General features: G+C 31.1%; 2 protein-coding genes across 3 annotated transcripts; both read right to left on the reverse strand.

The window, feature by feature from the left end:
• Positions 1-621: 621 nt before the first annotated feature.
• On the reverse strand, positions 622-5,367 carry LOC100789303 (probable pectate lyase 12). Of its 2 annotated transcripts, XM_006589644.4 has the most exons (4): positions 4,707-5,366; positions 3,704-4,610; positions 3,414-3,622; positions 622-1,134 (listed from the first exon to the last, which is right to left on the reverse strand). In XM_006589644.4, exons 1-4 carry the CDS (start codon positions 4,841-4,843, stop codon positions 873-875), a joined length of 1,515 nt encoding a protein of 504 aa, XP_006589707.1. In that variant the 5' UTR covers positions 4,844-5,366; the 3' UTR covers positions 622-872. The 2 variants fall into 2 exon arrangements, with proteins under 2 accessions (XP_006589707.1, XP_040861932.1); XM_041005998.1 differs by lacking the exon at positions 622-1,134 and having other exon boundaries at positions 3,407-3,622; positions 4,707-5,367.
• A 7,801-nt stretch (positions 5,368-13,168) lies between these two features.
• Positions 13,169-14,384, reverse strand: LOC102668773 (transcription repressor OFP13). The gene has a single exon (XM_006589645.4). It carries the CDS (start codon positions 14,008-14,010, stop codon positions 13,255-13,257), a length of 756 nt encoding a protein of 251 aa, XP_006589708.1. The 5' UTR covers positions 14,011-14,384; the 3' UTR covers positions 13,169-13,254.
• Between the last annotated feature and the right edge of the window lie 5,927 nt (positions 14,385-20,311).

A 20,311-nucleotide genomic window follows, 5' to 3' on the forward strand; every position in this document is an offset into this window, starting at 1 on the left:
AAAATTAGAGTACAAAAAATACCATTAAGCCTAAATTTTATGGTTAAAAAGGCTAGACCCAATCAACCGAATGCATGAATTTGTGAACGCTGTAAATCCCTTTAATTTTAAAGAGAGAATATAAAAAGAAAAAGTCAACTAAATAAGTTTTCGAAGTTGGGCTGCCCAACCATTTCTAATTAGTAATTGTATTTCAACACCTCCACAAAAAGAATCATTTTAGTTTTTGGAATAGAAAAAATATGTCTTCTTGTTAGTAGAAAGTAATGCAACCAGGCGATAGTTTTTATTTCTTCGTTAGGATAATGCAGGATTTCAGGTGACTTAACAACGTTTTTCACCCTGTAAATCCCTTAATGCAGGATAATGCAGTAGAAAGTTGGATTGTACTTTCTCTTAGTTAATCAAAGAATTTCACCCTGCTTAAGTCAATATTCATGCAAATGAGGCGTTTATTTTCGTCTTTGTCCCAACGCGGTTTCGTCTTATTAAATTTAAATTTATATGATGAGTGCAAATTAAAATAAATATTCTAGACAGCGAGTTTGCGCTTATAAAATTAAAATGGTTTAAATTAATGCTCATCGAGTTGGAATGAGTATACACAGTGAATGAGCCAGATTAAAAAGAAGCAAACTGAATTAAATACATACATTAAACTATACATTTGAGAGACAATGACCAATCATAGTGCACCTAGCTCTATTTAGATTTTAATAATAACTTTGAAGAGCTGTGTACATACCTAAACACGATTCCTAGTTTCTAAATTTAAAAACGAATTTTAGAAACTTTTGATCATTCTTTTGCTTTTGATAATTTTTTGGGCATCAAGGGAGTTTTTTTGTTTTTCCCCTTTCCCAATTGTGTGATCATAGTAATGATAATAAAAAGGCATGGTTGGTGGTAGTGTCCAAAACAAAAATAATTAAAAGAGACAAAAAGATTGAAACAAATAGAACGGACGATGGTGGCGCTGCTTGGCTGCTGCTGCTGCTGCTGCTGCCACCTCTGAATATCATCCCGAAGAAGTCCCCCCCATCGTCACTGCTGGACCCGTCAGTGTTGCCTTTGCTGGTGGCTCCGGTCACGGTCCCACCGCCGTTGAAGCCGGGATATAAATCCCCATTATCCCTGTTCAATAATCTACTCATAAGAACTCTTAAAAAGGTACCCTTTTTTTTTTGGTTTGGTAGACATGGAGAAAAAAAAAAGGCCAATAAAATGATGTAAACCTTGAGCTAACAAAAGTGAAAAAGCATCAGCTTCAAATTGAAGGAAAGACAAAGACAAATATCTTGTTTAGATCCTTTATTACAACATCACATCATCATCCTTCATATTGGCTTCAACTTGAAGAAAAGGTACATTATCAGATAGTTTGATTATTATTAATAATTTGTTGGGGGAGGTAGCCTCCCGTGACTCATGACATGAACACCTAAAGAGTAAGTGATCCTTTCAAGAGTGTCAATGCATAATTCTAGCCGCCTTAATTGCAATTAATTAAAAGGTGACGATAGTAGGAATAAGTGAGTGGATCTCAGACGTAAGAAAGATGGGCCTTTGGCCCGGAAACCATGGGAGAATGAGTCAAAGTATCCATGGAAAAGACCAGGAGATAAGATGCACTTGTGTAAAGAAACATAGGTGACTAGATTCAACAAATTAAGGCAAAGAAGTCAAATTAGAAATAAATTAGTTTAGGTAGTAGTTTGAAATTCATAAGACAGATGCTAATAAGGTGAGTTTTACTGCCTATTAGTATTTGGTAAGTATATTAGAAAAAATTAAATTTATTGTTAGCATTTCTTGGCTCAGAGGACAGTCAGTCACTCAAAAGAGTAACGAACATATTCTGAATCTTGTCGAGAGAAGTACTAGTAACACATTTTTTATTATTAATTAGAAATTTATTAGAAACTAAAAATTCATGAGTGGAGTTTGTTAAATAAGAAGTGACACCTATAATATATTGAAATTTCCAATACAAAATAAAAAATAAAAAATGTAAGGTAATGTGTTGCTAACATTTCTCTCATTGTTAAGAAGTTGATTGACAGTGCAATGAGGGTAGACTGCGGGTAGTGGCTACTAGTGCTAAACAAGAGCCACTAGGCATTGACAATTCAAATTAGATGTAAGGCCATTGTTGCAAAGTGGCAGCAGATATTCAAAAACTGTCCTAGAGAATGGTTGTTACACTAAGATAATGAATGAATGGACTCTAGAGTTGATTAGTCATGTACTAGTATGGACTAAACAGCAAGGTTAATAACGGTGGTGACAGCAAGAGCAAGTTGTGATCGAGATGCTCCTTTGGTGAGTGAGTTGTGACTGGTATGTGTCGAATCAGAAATGGGCCCAAAAGTGCTCCAAAACACGTTATTATTATACTGTGCAACAAAGTCCCACTCTTACTTGGTGGAAAGCAGATACAAAGGAATATAATTTGTGAGCCGAAACATCCGACGTGGAGGTTCAAACCCTAGCTTTCAACCCTACACTTCACTCCTCTCTTTTATTTATGTGGTTCCATCCAGACAGCACCCCTTTTTGGCCCTTTCTTTTTTTCTTCCCAAATAATTTCATTATTAGATATGAACGAAATTTTGTGAACTACACTTCCAATTCTAAAATGATTTTGAGATAGCATGGGCCAATAGGGGTTTATAACAACCACAACACAAACACAACACCCACCCCCACCAACATATCCAAATTCCATAGTGGGATCAAAACAAAGTTCTCTGCTTTCAAAATCTTCCCTCCCCAAAAAAATAGAAAAGAAAAAAGATTTCATCTAGACTCGTGCATGCAAGAAAAAAAGATGAATGAAGACAAATGAACCGTAAATAAGGCTGTTGCCTGCTGTTGGGCCATGAGCTAGAGATTCCCCTTTCCCAATGACCTCACGATCACGTGCAACGCCCAAAAAGCCCCCACTTTCCCCCGATTTTTCTAAATTATTAATTAACATCACTAATCGCAATCTTGTGTAACTTTGTATCCCCTATAATAATTCAATTACCCAACCTAGTAAAGTGAGATTTAGCATAAACCCATGTTTAGGAAACAAGACGTGAAAGTGGAAACACGTAAAAAACATATTACTAATATCCCACAGAGCTTTTCACAGAACTCCAACCAATGAGAATCGGAACAATTTGTACTACACAGTTGGCATTTTGCTGAACCGCGTCATTTAACAATTGCGGGGGGCATGTGGGTCAGGTCAAAAGACAGGAAGGGACATTTCCGTAAATTAAATTATAATGAAAAGACTGTCGAAACCCTATTCATCCAACAGACGAGATTACCCTTTACAGGTAATGTCAGATGCGAGTAGGGGCAGGCTTAAGATTATTCGATTTGAGAATTCAATTGAAAAGGGAATGAATACTAATTAATACCTGGGATCACCCAAGACACCGGAGTACATAGTGAGCTGGTCAATTTGCACGGCGGATTTGGCTTGCACACTGGTGGCCTCTTGGTACTGGCCACTCTGCCCCGCAGCACCCGATGGTACAAAGAACGCTCCATTTACCATTATGTCCCCTTCCGTCCTCCAATTCCAACCACTCCACTCTCTATCGTCTGTGTCCACGCGCTTCGTCACCTGCCATTCCAAAAACACCAGTCAAAAAACCACCAAAGACATATTCAAATGATAAAAAAAAAAGTGAAAAAAACATTTGACCTCCTTGGCATCAGGGTCTCCGGGAGCCGTGTAACGGTTGCCCTGGCTGTTGATGGTGGGGTTAGCGCTACCGCCGATAGCATACATCCTCCACTGCGTGAAGTCATTATTAACGACGTGGATATAACCGAGCCTGCATCGTGGCATGCGCTGCACCAAACCCTCGCCGAAGTGATTAAACGCGATTGTAACCTGCATGCCCCTATCCACCAAGTACTTATCATCGTGTCCAAGAAGCATCACCTCATCATGGTGCGCAAAATGACTATTCGAAATAGTAATCCCAGTGGACCCCATAATAGCATCGATCAAGCCGTCCGTGCAATAAGACAGCGAGCAATGGTCGATCCAGATCTTCCGCGAGCCAAAAATCGAAATCCCATCACCGTCCGATTTGCCTCTCCACCCTACGTGCGTTGGACTGGCTCGTATGTTGGTGTTCCCGGAGGGAGTGCAGTGGTGGATGTGGATGTTGTGGATGATGATGTTGGAGACGTACTGGAGCGTGATGCAGCCGTGGCCGGTGACGTGGACGTTGGCTCCGCGGCCGTCCAGGGTCTTGTAGCTGTTGAATATGAGCTCGTGTTTTAGGTTGATGGTCATGTCGGCGGCGAAGACTATCCAGAGTGCCTCGTCTTGGATGACGGCGTGGCGGAGGGTGCCCGGAATGGGGTTGGCAGGGTCGCGGTCCGAGGAGTCCGTCACGATGTAGATCTGCCCGCCTTTGCCGCCCATGGCGTATTTGCCGAACCCGAGGCCGCACTCCGCCAGCTTCTGCCGCTCCGCCGCCCAGTTCGGCTCGCACCGCCAGCAGTCGTCGATGGGGTTTCCTGTCAGACACGAAGACATGCCTTGTTGTTCGTCCTTTGACAGCATTTCCCTTCTCCGTAGTGAGGCATTCACCTTCCTGCAAAACAAAACAAAAAAAGTTAAACTTTTTAGTAGTGTGTTTTAAGGGGTTAAGAGAAGTAGTACTGTAGTAGTGTATAATGTGGGTTGTTACCGTTGGATATCTTGGACGACGGATTCGGGGTGAGGGTATTGATGGGGCAGGGTGAGGTTGAGGTTGAGAAGAGCGTTGATTGGGGGTGAGAAGGAACTTAAAAGGCACATAAAAAGAATGCAGGTGATGGGGAGCATTGTTCTTTCAAGGAACAAACAATTATGATTGAGTTTGGGTTTGGGAAGGGGTTTGTTTTGTCTGTTTTTTTGTGTTGTAAAATGATGCTTGGCTTGGGATGATGTTTTCCTCTTGAATGCACAATTACTTATGAAGCTCGAAAATTTGGGGGAAATAGGAGGGGTTTTTATAATAACTAGATTTATAATAGTAATGGTCGGGTAATTATTCTAGGATGGAAAAATTAGTAAGTTGCTTTGTGGGTGGGGTTTTTATAATAACTAGATTTATAATAGTAATGGTCGGATAATTATTCCAGGATGGAAAAATTAGTAAGTTGCTTTGTGGGTGGGGTTTTTTTTGGAGGGTTTTAAGTTCATTTGGAAGGAAGGAAGAGAATGGAGTTGCTGTAGTTTATGCATGAATTGATGAGGGAAATGGATGAGAGAGAAAGAGAGAGATTGTTTTGTTTTGTTGTGTCTCCCCCCCTTTCCAATTCTATTCTGCCTCCCTCAGTTACTCACATTCTTTGCCTTGCCTTGCTTACTAGTCCTATCCAGGCATTGCGGCTAAATAATAATAAAGATCAATCGAGGAGGAAAATTAAAACTGCAGAGAAAGACTTATCCAAATGGTGAAGGGAAGTCGAAGTAATTTCTTCTCTTCTACATCAAAATTATCCACTTCTTTTCCTGAATGGATAATTTGCAATCATGCAAAGGGTACAATACATAGTGTAGGGGTTTGACAAATTCCTATGGGTAATTACAGAAATAAGACAAGAAAAAAATAGCAGAAAAATTAAGAAATCCTAATCTAATAAAAACAAGAAATGATATACAAATATTTTTTAATTTTAAACCTTTTATTAATATTTTTTTATCGCATGATAAATCTTATCATATATATTTTTACCTTTTTTTTTAAGTGTTAGATAAATTAAGAGGTATCCTTCAAAGATTTTTCAATACAGATTTGTAAGCTACGTCCCTATAACTGTGCTCATCATCAATATTATATGGATTAAGATTCTTTGCGGGAGGTCTTATTCGCATTAATCCCCAACCTCCGCTTATGAATGAATAGGTGGGAAAAGATTTGGGGTGGATACTGATGCACAAGATTACATCTCTGGGAGTGGAAATGCAGGCCTCCTTCCTTACAAAGATTTCCTTCCTTTTCTTTGAGAGCATAAAGAAAAGTAGCAAAGATACAAAGGGAAGAGGGGAAACAAACAAGTATCTTTGGGGCCTTGATGTGTGTATTTAGCACGCCGCAAGCTTTCTTTCCCAAAACAGTGACTTCAAAAATAAGTTTGAAATATCTTATTGTTTCAATTTTACTACGAATTGTATTAATCTTTACATTTTCTTACAAAATCATAAACATAAATGATTGTAGGTTCTGTCTAATTTTGTTGCCGCCGTTGTAAAAAAGAAAATAAATATACTAATATTCTGTTGTGTGGAATTTGAATTAAATATAGTATTTTTTTTATCAACTCAAATGAAAGGTAATATTTTAAAAAGAGAAAATAGTCAATATATTAATATTGTAAAAAGAATTTGCATTGTTTTTTTAAAATAAGATAATTTAAAATTGTATGCACCTAATTCCATAATGTCTATTTCACAATTCAAATGCGTCTATAATTTCTTTTACCAACCATAAATTTCATTCATATGATGTTTGAGTTTATGATCAGAATATTTCACGGGTCTGGTGGGTGTTTTGCCTCTTCTCTGCTCTGGTTCTTATAAACAGTTTCCATGAATATTCTTTGCCGGAATTTAAAAGAGTAGTAGAATTGTAGTTTGGACACTTTTTGAGGGGCATTGTAGTTTGGATTTAATATACAACTTTTACCTAAAATGTCTAGCCCAACTCCATGCAACCTAGTGAATATTCATGGAAGTGGGATCGTGTTCTATGACCCAAACTTAATTTGCTTGTGGGATGGATTTTATTCGTAATCTGCTTTGTTAAGTTGTGACAATTATTTGATGGGAGGGTTAATATCTTGGGAAGAATTCATGGAACCAAAAATGAGATTGATAGCAAGAATGAAAAAGAGTAGTTGTGTTAACCTCAATTCAAAGTTTCATGTTGGCCAGTTTTATTATGACAATAAGCATATCGGGATACCTATCATAAACTGACAGGAATATAATAAATTTTTTGTCAACAATACAAAAAGGAACCGGGCCATAGCAGGCCCAGGCAGAAAAACAAAGCTCAAGACTAAGTTGCCCAACAGTATACTAAAAGCGAACAAAAAAACGAATCTAACCAACTAACACGAATATTTGTATTTCAACTAAACCAACGGTATTAAGCATTTATTTGGGCTAATTTGGGCCCAAGAGCTTCTTTTTCCTTCATAAAAAAAATAATAAAAGATACAAAAAAATGAAGAAAAAAGGGAAGTTATAAAATAAGTACTTTTACATATTTTTTGAACTGTTTTTATTTAAAATAAATATTTTTTTAAGAAGTAAATCCTATTTATTTCTTAAAAAACACTTATTTTAAAATTTCTTCTTTTAAATTTAAACAAACTCATCCGTAAATTTGACATTTTACCAGCCTCTGTACTTGGCACTCTTTCTCAGGTATTGTAGAGACAGTCAGACATTCAGACAATACTCTTCACAAACTCCTTGCAGACTCCATTGCCATTTCTCAATCTCCTGAGTTTGTTTTTTTAGAGATTCTAAAAAAATCAGAAGCTGATTTATTTTATTTACAGTCATAAAAATCATTTTAAATAAAAAAAGCTAATTTTATGGGAAATATTTAAATGTTTTTTATTTGAATAAGATTTTGGATTTTTTTTTATTTCTGAAAATTTTGAAAAGCTGAAAAAAAAAATGCTTGAAGAACTTTTTTTTTTTCAAAAAAAGTGATTCTTAAAAAAAAGTATCAAACGGCCCTCAATCATTTTATTTAATATAGAACGTGTTAGGATAAAATTAAAGGAATACTTTTAAAATATTTTGAAAAAAAATAGTGAATGAACATTTTGAAAAAAATATCAATTTTGTTTATCTTCTTTTATCACTTTGATTTCCATCTCGACAAGTTCTCACTCTTGCCCTTTCATTTATCTCTTTCCACCCACACTTTTTCTTTTTCTTTTCTCTCAATCTGTAAGTTAATGAAAAATAAAATTTATAATTTCCAAATTAAATTTTAAACAAAAAATAAATAACTAAAGACATCCAAAGTTTATTACTCGAAGTTATAAGAAAAACAATATAGATAATTCCCAAGAAAGAACTTAGACCGATGATTCTGGTAGCCATTTTGCGAAGATGACCCTGTATTCTTAATTACATAAGAATTTATTGTTAATGTTTTAATAAATAATACTAACACATATTATAATATACATTAAAAAATTAATATTTTTATTATATTTTAAAATATTCTATATTTATATAAATATTAAACTAAAAATATTATTTTCCTTCTTTAGCATTATTTTTTGTATTTATCATAATAAACAATTAATAAATAATAGAGTATATTAATTCAATTTTAAAAAGTACATTATATATTTTTTAAACCTTTGACTTTTTTATTTTATTTGTTAGTCTTAATCATCCGATTCATCAGAAAAAGAAACTAACTCTAATTAATTCTAATTTTGGTAAGAAAATAAGTAAAATTTGAGTAAGAATTTTTTCTGCTAAGAATAAATCTTTCACTTTTTATTTAAGTTTTTATATATATAATATACATTTAAAATTCTGTTATATTATCTATATACATTTAGCATTAGTTCTTGTATTTGATAAATAATATTATGAAGTAATACTTTAATGATATAGTGTATTTATTATATCTAACAATATAACATATATTGTTAACACTTTAGCTTTTTTATTTAATTCTATATACATTGAAAAATTCATCAATTGAGTTAAAAAATTATTACATAAAAATTTATTGTTAATGTTTTAATAAATAATACTAATATATATAAAATTATACATAAAAAATTAATATTTTTATTATCTTTTAAAAATATTCTATATACCTATAAATATTTAACTAAAATTTTGTTTTTCTTCTTTAGCATTAATTTTTTGTATTTATTAAACATAATGAATAATTAACATAACTAATATTAATAAATTATAGAGTATATTAATTCAATTTTAAAAAGTATATCATATATTTATTTAACCTTTGACTTTTTATTTAAGTATATTTATATGAAGTCTATATGCATAAAATAATTAATTTATAACAATTAATTTTTATTAAAATTTTGATATGTATATATATGTATACATTAAAAACTTTATTGTATTTGTTATTAAATAATTATTTAAAATAATTAATTTATAACAATTACTTTAAAAAAACTTTAAATGTATAGTCTCTCTCTATCTTTGTCAAACATAATTTATCCTGACAATAATTTATGTTTGATTGGCAATCTATAATTATTAAATTCTTTTTTTTGTCAAACAATACTCTTTTGGTTTTCTTTTATAGACAAAATCTAACTACTTTTATTTTATTGAAATTATTTTTAAAATATTCTTCATATAATACAAGGTTTGTGTTTAATATCAAATAACAGTTAAGTGAAGGATAGTTTAAGGAAAAAAATGTTTTTTTTTTTATATTTGGAATGATATATGAAGTTAACTCCTTTTTTTAAACAAATATTATTAAGTATGAAATCAGTTTGTTTTCTTATAAAAAAGAAAGAAGGAAGTATATTACTAATATTTATCTTCCTCCCGACCAAATTTCAACACATTTGATTCATATCTAGATTTTTTAAGTATATTTTAGATGTTTAATTATTATTTGGTGAATTTTAATTCTCAGTTATGAGTGTGAAAAATAATTTATTGGAAGATAAATATTCACATTAATGATGTCTATAACTAGCTAGAATGATTTAATTTCCAACTGTTGATTGAAATATGTCTTTATTGTAAAAAAAAAAAAAGATTTGCACTCCTAAACTTTTTTTAAATTACATATAACATCATTTTTTTGATTTCTATATTAACTCTTTGTTCCGACATTCTATTAAGTGTTATATTAACAATCTTTTAATGTTTAAAAATATGACACTGATATTTCTTTCTATATTACACTAACACCGTTACTGGTTAAGAAATTAGAAGATGTTTTTGTATTTTCACAATACCGGTCAGTGTAATTTACTCAACGCTAAAGCATTTGTCTTCGTCAGCTTGCACATGGAAAATATTGAACCTGATCCTATAATTTTTGACAAAATAATTACATTTGGTTATGAAATTACATTAATTTAATTATGTTTATCACCCCCTCTTAATAAATTACGGTAAATAATAAAAAGTAGCTTTCCTGCTTTAAAATTACGAACGTGCTTCATCAATGCCCAAAGCCCTGTTTCTGGTTGCTTCAAGCCTTCAACGGTCCGTTCCTATTTTACGAAATTAATTTTCAGAATGAAAAAAAAGCAAGAAATATGAAGAGAAAAAAAAAAGTGAGAATTGAATTTTCCTTTAGGAGTTTATAATTAAGAGCAACCAAACAAATAACCTACACCAATTCCAGCGGTGGACCAACTCTCCATTATGAAATGTTTTTCTTATTGGTTCAAAAAAATGTTTTTCTTATTAAAAACTTAAAACAAACTCTTAAGTCTTACCAGTTGCCTCAAAATTTGGTATATTTCTGAAAATTGAAAAATTCCACCTTCTCTTCTTTTACCTTACCCGCATCGAGCTGATGAAGCATCTTAAACCCCCGTGAAATTAAGCATTAACTCAGAAGTAAAAGTTAACTTAAAAATTAACCAGAATGGTGATTACTTTCAATGGACCAATTACTGTTTCGTACTATCAAATTAAGATTTGATAAGTATGAAACTTTGTATCTCACTAATGAGTATACTTAAGATATTAATTTAGAAACTAAACAATATATTTATTATAAAAATCATAAAAAAAACTTTTAAAAAAAGTATAAACAATATAACTTTATGCATCCGAACAAAAATTGTCTTTCTTTTAGATTTTTAATCAAAATATTGATTAGAATTTTCCTAAAACTTTATTTTTAAAAGTTTCTACAAGTAAATAATCACTTTTAAACCTTTTTTTTACGAAAGCCTATTTTCCAAAAAAGAGTATTGAAAAATTTCATTTGTTTTTCTTTTGGTGGAAAAATATTCATTTGTTTTTTTTAGTGGAAAAATTTTCATTTTTTAATATACAAAATATTTGAGGTGTATTGAATTAGGATTTTAAGGAATTTTAAAATATTTTTTTATAAAAAAAGTCATCAAGATTTTTAAATAATATAAATAAATCTTGTAATATTTAATTAAGACTTGGAAGATTTCTTTAAAGAAGACAACAAAATCCAGTGATATTTAATTATAATTTTTTATAACTTATAAAAAGTTTATTGATATTAAAAAATATACAAATTTTGATGAATTATTCTTTAATAAGGATTTCGATAGATCTTATCAGACTTTATAAAACGTCTATCAAATAATTTCACACAAACCCTTAAGATTTTGTTAAAAAAATTTCTTTCTTTTTATATTGGTTACTAGACTTTATTTTTTCTCATTACACATACCCTCTTTTCTTCTTTAATATTCTTAAATATGCATATCTTATATATACTTCTTCTATTCTTTTGAAATAAGAAATGTCAAATATACTCTTTCCCTCTACACTTTTCTCTTTGGTTTCTAAATTAAATTAATGTTTGTCTTATATATTAAGTCCAACCATATTTTTTTTTACCAACTATGTTTATCACCTACTCGACATAATATTTTCGTGATTGTCACATTTAATTTCGTCATCCACATAACTCAATAGTCCTCCTACCAATTTTTCACCCTTATTATTTTTTCTTCTAGTATATGTTTATTATTATACTCTGTTTAAACATGTCATTAGATTTATTATAAAATAATTGTAATAATTAAAAAAATCAGAAAACCAACGTAATTTTAAATCTATTGTTCAAACCCAAAAGTGAAAATGAGAAGATATTATTACAACCAAGGTTAGCTATAATCAACATAGTTATTAAAAGATTAAAAAATTATATTGATTTTATTTTTTTTATCCAATCCTCTTTATTTCTTATATTTGTTTCACTAACTCTTGTTATTTTTGAATGTGTTTTTAAAAATTCATAAAATCTTTCCAAATCTTATAAATTTATAAAGTTATTTCAAATCCTTTAAATTCTTACAATATAAATCCATTAAAATTCAAACTATCATAAAAGTCTTATAAAGAAATATGATAAATCATAATATTCCTACGTAATCTTTAATATTCACAAAACTTTTTATGTTAAAATAATCTTTTAAAATGCTAATTCAATAATCACTCAATCGTGAATTAAGCTAGTTAAGCAAGATCATATTCTGGTTTCGTAATTGAGAATTATTCCTTGTTCAAAATGAGTAAATTTGTTTGAAATTAAAGTTCATCAATAAAATGAAAGCTTTGAATTCTTAAAACTATAAGTCAATAATATTACAAGATATTTTTTTTTATCCTCTTATGGTGAAGTGGTGATGATTTGGGGATTTTTTTTTTATGTCAAATAAGTTATCATTTCAACTAACGAATTATCAAAATATACTAATTTTAATTTGCAATTTTTGTGTATGCACATTATGTTAGTATTTTTTATAACAATTAATCATATTGAGGTTTAAATCTGGAATCTAATGCATATTATCCCAAACTCTTCACCACTAAAAGCCGATCCTAGTGATACACTATGTTAGGATCTATGTCATTTTTGTTCCACAATTCACATGAATTAAGTAAAGTGAATAAAGGTAGTTTACTTAAATACTAATAATTATAAAAAAAAATTATTTAGTGCAGATCAACAATACTTGTTAGTAAATAAAAAAAACTTGTTATTATTTTTTTAATCCTTTTTAATGATATTTTCTTTTTAAACACAACTAAGAATTTAATTTTAAATACTAGCACGATACAATTATTTCTCAATTGTATAAGACTTTGTTAATTAAAAATATAGAATAAATCGATAATAACTATAAATTCCAATAATGTAAATACATACTAAATAAGAGAGAGACAAATTTCAGATTCGGCAATATTTCATTAATAAGTATAGTGTAATGTCACGTTCAGAAACCCGGCAACCATGTGATACATGACAGATGGCTCCCTCACCCCTTGATATGTGTTTGTGAAAAACGAGTAAGAACCAGCCTTCATTTATGCTCTGGACAAATACGTGCAAGTAAACGTGTAAAACAAACAATCGTAGCAAGAACATAAATGTATATGCAACACATGATCACGAGGAGTTAATTTAATTAATATTCTCACTGAGCATTTCTTTTAATCTACAAATGTATACAAAAAAAAAATATGAAATTACTGCTAATGCAGTAATGCTAAGATGTTACAGCACCATCATTTTCGTTCCCAATCCCATGCTCAACAATCTCATTCTGGCCATTCAAGGGGGAAGAAGCAAAAGAAGAAACAGCAGAAGAATATGAAGTTGAATCAGAACAAGTGATAGAACCATTAGAAGCTGCTAAACTAAAGAGTAAATCAACAAAAGCACCCACTATAAACCCATGATTATTTCTACCATTGACCCTTAAGTACCAAGTTAAAAGCTCCTCCAAGCCTTCCCAATCTCTAACTCCATGAGACTCAACCATCTCCTCCATTGATCTCTTGAAGTCCTCATAAGGGTCCTCTGACTCCATAGCTAGGACCACACTTTCTTTGAAGGGAAAACCACTAGCCTTGGCCTTTTCCAAGATGGAACTTGTGTCACCAGGTTCGAAAAAAAGCCTCTCTGACCTCACACCACGTACCAACATCTCCAAAGACTCCCCATCACAGTAGTGGTAGTCTTCTGACTCAGTTGAGATGCTTGCAGATTCAGATGAGGTTGTGAACCATGACTTTGGAGTTTCAATAGTGCTCTCAGCTGAAGGGTCGAAGAACACAGAGTTAACTGTCTTGAACATGTCATCATCTCCACCTCGGAAAGAGAGGGTCTTTGAGTGGCCACAAGAGGGCATGAATTGCCATGGATGATTAGGATTATGATTATGATGATGATGATGATGTTGATTTCTTGGGGGTTCTTTGGTTTTGAAAAGAGAGGGCAACTTCAAAGATTTCTTTCCCATTGGATCTATCGGATATTAGTGTCTGTTTCTTTTTTCTCGGTGAGGAGTGAGTGGAGGATGTGATGGTGTTTGTGTTTCTATGGGATTTGGGAAGCGTTTTTGGTTGGTGCCTGTAATAAATTTGATCAGAAGGGGAGTATGTATTTAAAGCAAAGGCTCAGAGGGGAAGGCAATAGAATATGACAAAGAAATGGGGTCTGGTAAGTGCTTTCATGGGTGAATTTAATTTGTAGGTTTGTAAAATTCAATGTTATTCAATGCTCCCATCAACAACTGAATGTAACAGTACTTTCTTTCAGCAATGTCTGTCTCATAAAATGGCAGATATAATTCAAGGGCAAACAGGTCTAGTAGAACAGAAATTATTAATCAGTTCCAAATTGTCATGTGTCTATAAATCTGATCAATTTTTATGTGATATATATTTAAATTTTTAATTAATAGATTAGTTTCTTGTAACGTGATAAACTAAAGTTCAAATTCTACTAAATTAAGAAAAATATTTATATTTTGTACTTGAATAAAATTGTTTCTAAAAGATGAAAATTATAAGGAAAAATCACATATTGTTTCAGAACACAAACTGATATTACATTTATTATTGTCATATCTCTTTGACTTGAGTGCACATTCTTTTTAGGAACAAAGGATCAATAAGTTCTAATATTGGACCAGGAAACGGTGTCTACTTGACCCTAATAGCGTTTGGAGTTAAACCACTATACATTTATAATTGTGGAAGGTCACCTGCCGTTAACATTTACCTTTATGCTATAAAATTGTAAAAAAGATGTGTAGGGTAATCAAGTGAAGTCTTTGTGGTTAGAAAAGACTGTGATAATTGCTAGTAGAGGAGATTTTAGAAGTGAAGGAAAGAAGGTGAATTCATGTGAAGGATTTAAAGAGGAAACGGTTGTATCACGCATACTTGTCCTCACCCAAAGTATTTATTAGAGAAGGGAGGTTGAGATCTAAAACTAGGCTCTCTATTTATTAGGAACTTTGTTCTGTTTTGTTTTTACCTCTTATACTATATATGGTCATCAGATGTAATAAATAAGCTGTCATCTGACTTCAAGGAGGACAGATAACATACTTTCACAGTCAACACACAGTTACTTATGATGCCCTAGCAATTCGAATTCCAAAAATCTTAGCAATTCTCCATCTTCCTAGTTTCTTTTCCCAATGAAATATATTTGTACCGCTGAATTTATTTCTACTATCTAGATTTTGCGTTTTCTTCCGTTGAATCACGTTGAAAATATTGTCAAGTTACTAAGTTAGTGGTGCTAGTTGGCCCATGTGCATGGATAGAAAATTAGAACTACGATAATGCATTTTTTCATACAGTTTTGGAATGTACATGAATGTTTGTTGGCCACTATTAAAAAAATAAATTATTCCACTTTGTGGTAGCATAATGCTCTATAAATTATAGTTCTACATACGTATATAGTAGCTCTTCCAATTTCTGATGCGAACATCTCTCAAATAAAAGTTGACCAATACTTGCATTATAAATATGTTAAGTGGTGGTTTAGTTCCAATCCCTTCCCCTTGCCAAGCGTCACAGCTGACTTTTCTGCACATAGAATTGACTTAGAATTAAGTTGGTGACTGTATGGTTATATTTTAGAATCACGTTTCTAAGTTAAAGTGGATTTGTATTAATATAATTAAAATTTAATTTAATGTTAGAGAATATAAGTCCCTATGAAGGGCTGTCCCCAATATTCCATCCCGATTTCGCCATCTAAAAAACAACGAATAAGTCTCTTGTTGATGGATTAAAGATAAATAAAAAGAACAAATGAGTGAAAGGGTTACGAGTTTAAACTGTTAGAATGTTAAATTAGTGGAAGATTAAATTTGCGGTAAAAAAAAAGAAAGAGAGATAAAATTCCCAAAATTGAGAAAATAAAGAGATAAAAAGTGTAAGTAAAATTGATTTTAAGAGGTATATTTTTTTCATTTTTCTCTTCATATATGATTATTTTAGGCGTGAAACTCGTAAAATTAAAAATCATATATTAAAAATTATTTTAATTTATTGTATAGATAAAATTAATTATTTTAAAATAATATAAATTATTATTTTTATATAAATTCTTATAAAATGAATTTTTCAATTGACTTTTTTTAAAAAAAGTAAACGAGCGTACCCTTAATCAAGTGCAATTCCTTGTGTTACTGGATGTACTTACAGAGTTTTTTGCATATTCAAAGACAAATATTGATTACCTAATTTATATTTTTAGCTAGATTTTGTATTGTGGAATGAAATTTAGAGGGAGATGCAGAGAATGAGATTCTGGACCATATAACGCAAGTGCTGGTATAGCCAAAAAGAAATGCAAAAAACTTTGGTATCCTTTTGAATTCATAGACCGATTATATATGTTTTCTAGAATACACTTGAAGACATGCATGTTGTTTGCGGGCATTGTTGTAAGCTACCATTTGATCCAACGGTCTCCATCAACCAATCAAATTGACTCCAAATGAAGATATATCTTCAGGCTTTAATTTACTTTGGAGTTGGAACCTCTTACCCAAAGCTTCACCCATATCATAAAGAAAATTCAAAGAGATCGATGCACCTGTTTTTTTTTTTTTTTTTTTTTTTTTTTTTTTTTTTTTTAATACAAATGCTTGTACATTAGTCCATGTGACAATGGGTCCTAAAATAATAGCTTAGTTGTACAAAAAGTAACACTTAGCAAACTTGAGAATGAGGTTTGTAGGGGTCCCCATAACATTTCTCATCAAATAAAGTCATGAATCTTTTAGAGAAATTAAAACACGCCAGAGAATAATAATTGCAGCACCGTGAAATAACTGAGGAATGATAACTATATTACACAAATGTTGTTGAATCGACAAGTACTTTGGTAGTAATTACATCCAATAGAAGCCTTCTAATTGAGGAGAAAACACTCATCAATTATGTTGAATAATTGTCTTAATTCAAGCTCTTGTTTTCACAGTCTGGTTTTGCTAGATATCAATGAATTTACATGAGAAATTTTCTCCATATTGTATGGTTATGCCATTCGTATCATAAATTTTTAGTGGAAGGAATTTGCATAGATATTATTGGAAGTCTCTTTCTAGTTAGTTTCCAGCTTTAAGCTTGATGGTGATATTGATTTTATTTTATAACATGATGATGATTGATTTTATTCCATACGTACACGGTACACAGTTGAAACTTAATATTCTTGAATCATTCCAATATCACTGGGTGATGAAGATGTGTGGATATAATTTAATTTCTCTGTTGTCTTTGAAATCTCATTTTTAGTAGAAGAACTGTAGAAGCGCTGGAATTATGTATATCTATGTCTTCCGAATATTGGACTTCTCAAGAGCAAAATAGTTGGAAGTGAACTGTTATGTCTCCCAACCACATTTATAGACTTAGCCATGCTCCATGGAAGCACATGCTACTTTCAACTCTATGATTGTTCCCCAACTTGTGTTTCAGAAATAGTTTAACTTCAATGAATAAATAAAATAGTTTAACTTCTGAAAGTGTAAGCTTCAATTATTATTAAGATTTTGTGGCCAAGAGCCACTGACTAAATGTTTTTTATTCCCTTTTTCCTTTTACTTCTGTATTGGCAACTCCCACGTTAGAAAAGGGAGGGAACTTTTTAGAAAATCAGCATATCAGACAAACATCTAACTTGCAAGCTCTTCTTCCGACCATAATATTGCTAACATGTTATTAAATATATCTTTTATTATTACTTTACTAATTAATAAGTCAATTTACACAGGTCAAGAACGTGAGAAATTTATTTTATAGAATAAATGAAATGTTATTATTATTGATCGAAAAAAAAATAGTTTAATTTGTGAATAAAAACATGCAAGTATATAATAAGTTATATATTCATTGAAATCTTAATTGTTATTATTTTGACCAATCGTTACAATTCTTTACTGTAATTTCTAGAATAAATCCTCATTTTAGAAAAATTAGATTTTATATGAGTTTAATCTGCACGTAATAATTTTATATTATCATTTAATTACAAATTATTGTTAATATAAATTTTAAGTTAATTATTCTAAAAGTCAATAAATTTATCATTGATGTAACATTATTTTACTAGTGCATCACCTATTTTCTCATCTTATATATTTATTTATTTTACAATTGCTCCTTAAATTTAATTGAATACGCTCTTCCGTAGGACTGTTTTATTTTAAATCTTTTGCAAAAGAACTTTGGCTGTAAATTAGAATTGTTTCGATACCAAAAGAAAATGTTCATCAACTTTAATGTCATAATTTCTAAGTTTTTTCCTCTTTTATTTAAGTATCGTGTTTGATAGTTTATTTGTAAATTAGTATTATATGATCATTTATTTAAAATAAACTTTTAGAATTATTAAATATAGATATTATTTATATAATCATAACTTTTGACTTGATGAAATTGCAATTAGACTTTTGTTCTAGAATGCCCGTGATGAGTTGGACTACTCTTGTAATGCATGTTAAAGAGACCTTTCTTTTCATTTAAAGTGATTAAGTGGTTGTGAATATTGTTTTCCATCAAATAATTTTGTCTAATATGTATAAACTATAGTTGAGAGAGAGAGAGAGAGGGTAGCCACATTGTCAATTGCTCTCATATATTTTCTAACGAGGTTAATCACATTGGTATCAACCTTGGACTTGATGTTCCTTAAGATGAGCCTATTACACAATATGATGGTCAAAGACCAAGCAATGGTTAATGGTTACGTAGGAGGTTCCCTTTACTCTTTCCCCTTTCAACATGTATCATGAATATGTTTAAAGATTTCTCAATTATTTCATTGAATATTAGGACGCACCACCAAGCCTCGTGTCCGGGATATTATTAAAAAGTCTCATCCTTAGCATTTCTTGATCTTTGAGGCTCATATTCTTTTTACTAAAGTGAAGCAATTTTGGAAGTCTCTAGATTACTCACCTATGTTCATTCAAGAAGCTATGGGCCACTCTGTAGGAATTTGGGTCCTCTCTAACAGGAAGGATATGACTTTCACACACATTGATTCCGTGCCTCAATGTACCTCTTTTTTCCGTCAAGAAACTTAATTCGTAGTCCATCTATGCCTCTCCAACCCCAACTTTGTGTGCTACTCTTTAAGATCATCTTAGGAGTTTATCAAATTCTATTCCTGACCCTTGGCTTTTAATGGAGGACTTATTTATCTTCATTGCTGCAAATTTGTTACAAGAAAAATTTCGTATTTTCATTTTCAAGCAGCCTGGCTAGGTCATCCAGATTATGAAGATATTGTCAAGAAGGCCTGGCAGATTATTCGAGGGGATGTCCTTTCTAAGCTTCAAGGGGTGAAGGAATCAAAGGTGTCCATCAACAGCTAGATCTTTTTTCTTACTATGATCTTATTCAATTGGAGAAAGATCTTCAATTGCAGTACAATCCAGTGTTGGACCAAGAGGAAATTCTCTGGTTCCAAAAGTGTAGAGAAAATTGGGTCAAAATTTGGCAACAGAAACACTAAGTTTTTTTCATACACATATTATGATTAGAGGGAAAGAAAAATGTTTGAAACAGTTTTTTATTTAAAATTTATTGAATGCTATAAAATTAAAAGAAAAAATTATTAAATAAGATGTGAGACACAGACTTTTATAATTTTTAATTAATAAAAAATATGTTTAAAAGAATGGATTAGAAAATTCATAGACAAATAGACGTAAGTTCATCAATTGGTGAAGAGGCAATTGCTTCTTGCACTTGCATTTCTCATATTACTTCTGGAATGCTCATGCTTACAAAAGATTATTCTGCAAGCAATATGGAAACTGCGAGAAGCAATTTGGGAAATGCAGAAAAAAAAAAATACCCTAGTGAAGATCTGGGCATGGTCGAAATTAAGTTGGGCCAAACGGTAAAGACCAAATAAACCCAATACATGACACAACACAAACAAACATAAGTTTTTATTCGTGCACCAGCTTTTTCTTGTACATCAGCGCCAGATTTTGGACAATTCCAATATTATCTTTTTATAAAGTTATTATGGACTTGCAATCTATATCATATGGATTTTTTTTTTAAATATGTTTTTTTGAATTAATTTAAAATTAAAGACACATGTAAGATTTAAAGGTGTGACTTTCGTGTTATTAACACCACACTCTAACCAACTATATTATAAAATAATTAATACCATTATATATAACACTAAAATTTTTAATGTATATTTAATTCACATATAAGTTTACATAACAATTAATTTTGATTTAATAATATATTTTTAAATTGTAA

This window comes from Glycine max, chromosome 10 (assembly GCF_000004515.6).
Source record: "Glycine max cultivar Williams 82 chromosome 10, Glycine_max_v4.0, whole genome shotgun sequence".
In the NCBI taxonomy this organism is placed as follows: Eukaryota; Viridiplantae; Streptophyta; class Magnoliopsida; order Fabales; family Fabaceae; genus Glycine; species Glycine max.

Excerpts from the sequence above, each read along its gene's own strand:
- LOC100789303 (XM_006589644.4), bottom strand. The coding sequence starts at position 4,843 with ATGCTCCCCATCACCTGCATTCTTTTTATGTGCCTTTTAAGTTCCTTC. Across the intron at positions 4,611-4,706 it reads GTCGTCCAAGATATCCAACG|GAAGGTGAATGCCTCACTAC; the intron begins GTAACAACCCAC and ends TTTGTTTTGCAG. Across the intron at positions 1,135-3,413 it reads GGTGTCTTGGGTGATCCCAG|GGATAATGGGGATTTATATC; the intron begins GTATTAATTAGT and ends ATTATTGAACAG.
- LOC102668773 (XM_006589645.4), bottom strand. The coding sequence starts at position 14,010 with ATGGGAAAGAAATCTTTGAAGTTGCCCTCTCTTTTCAAAACCAAAGAA.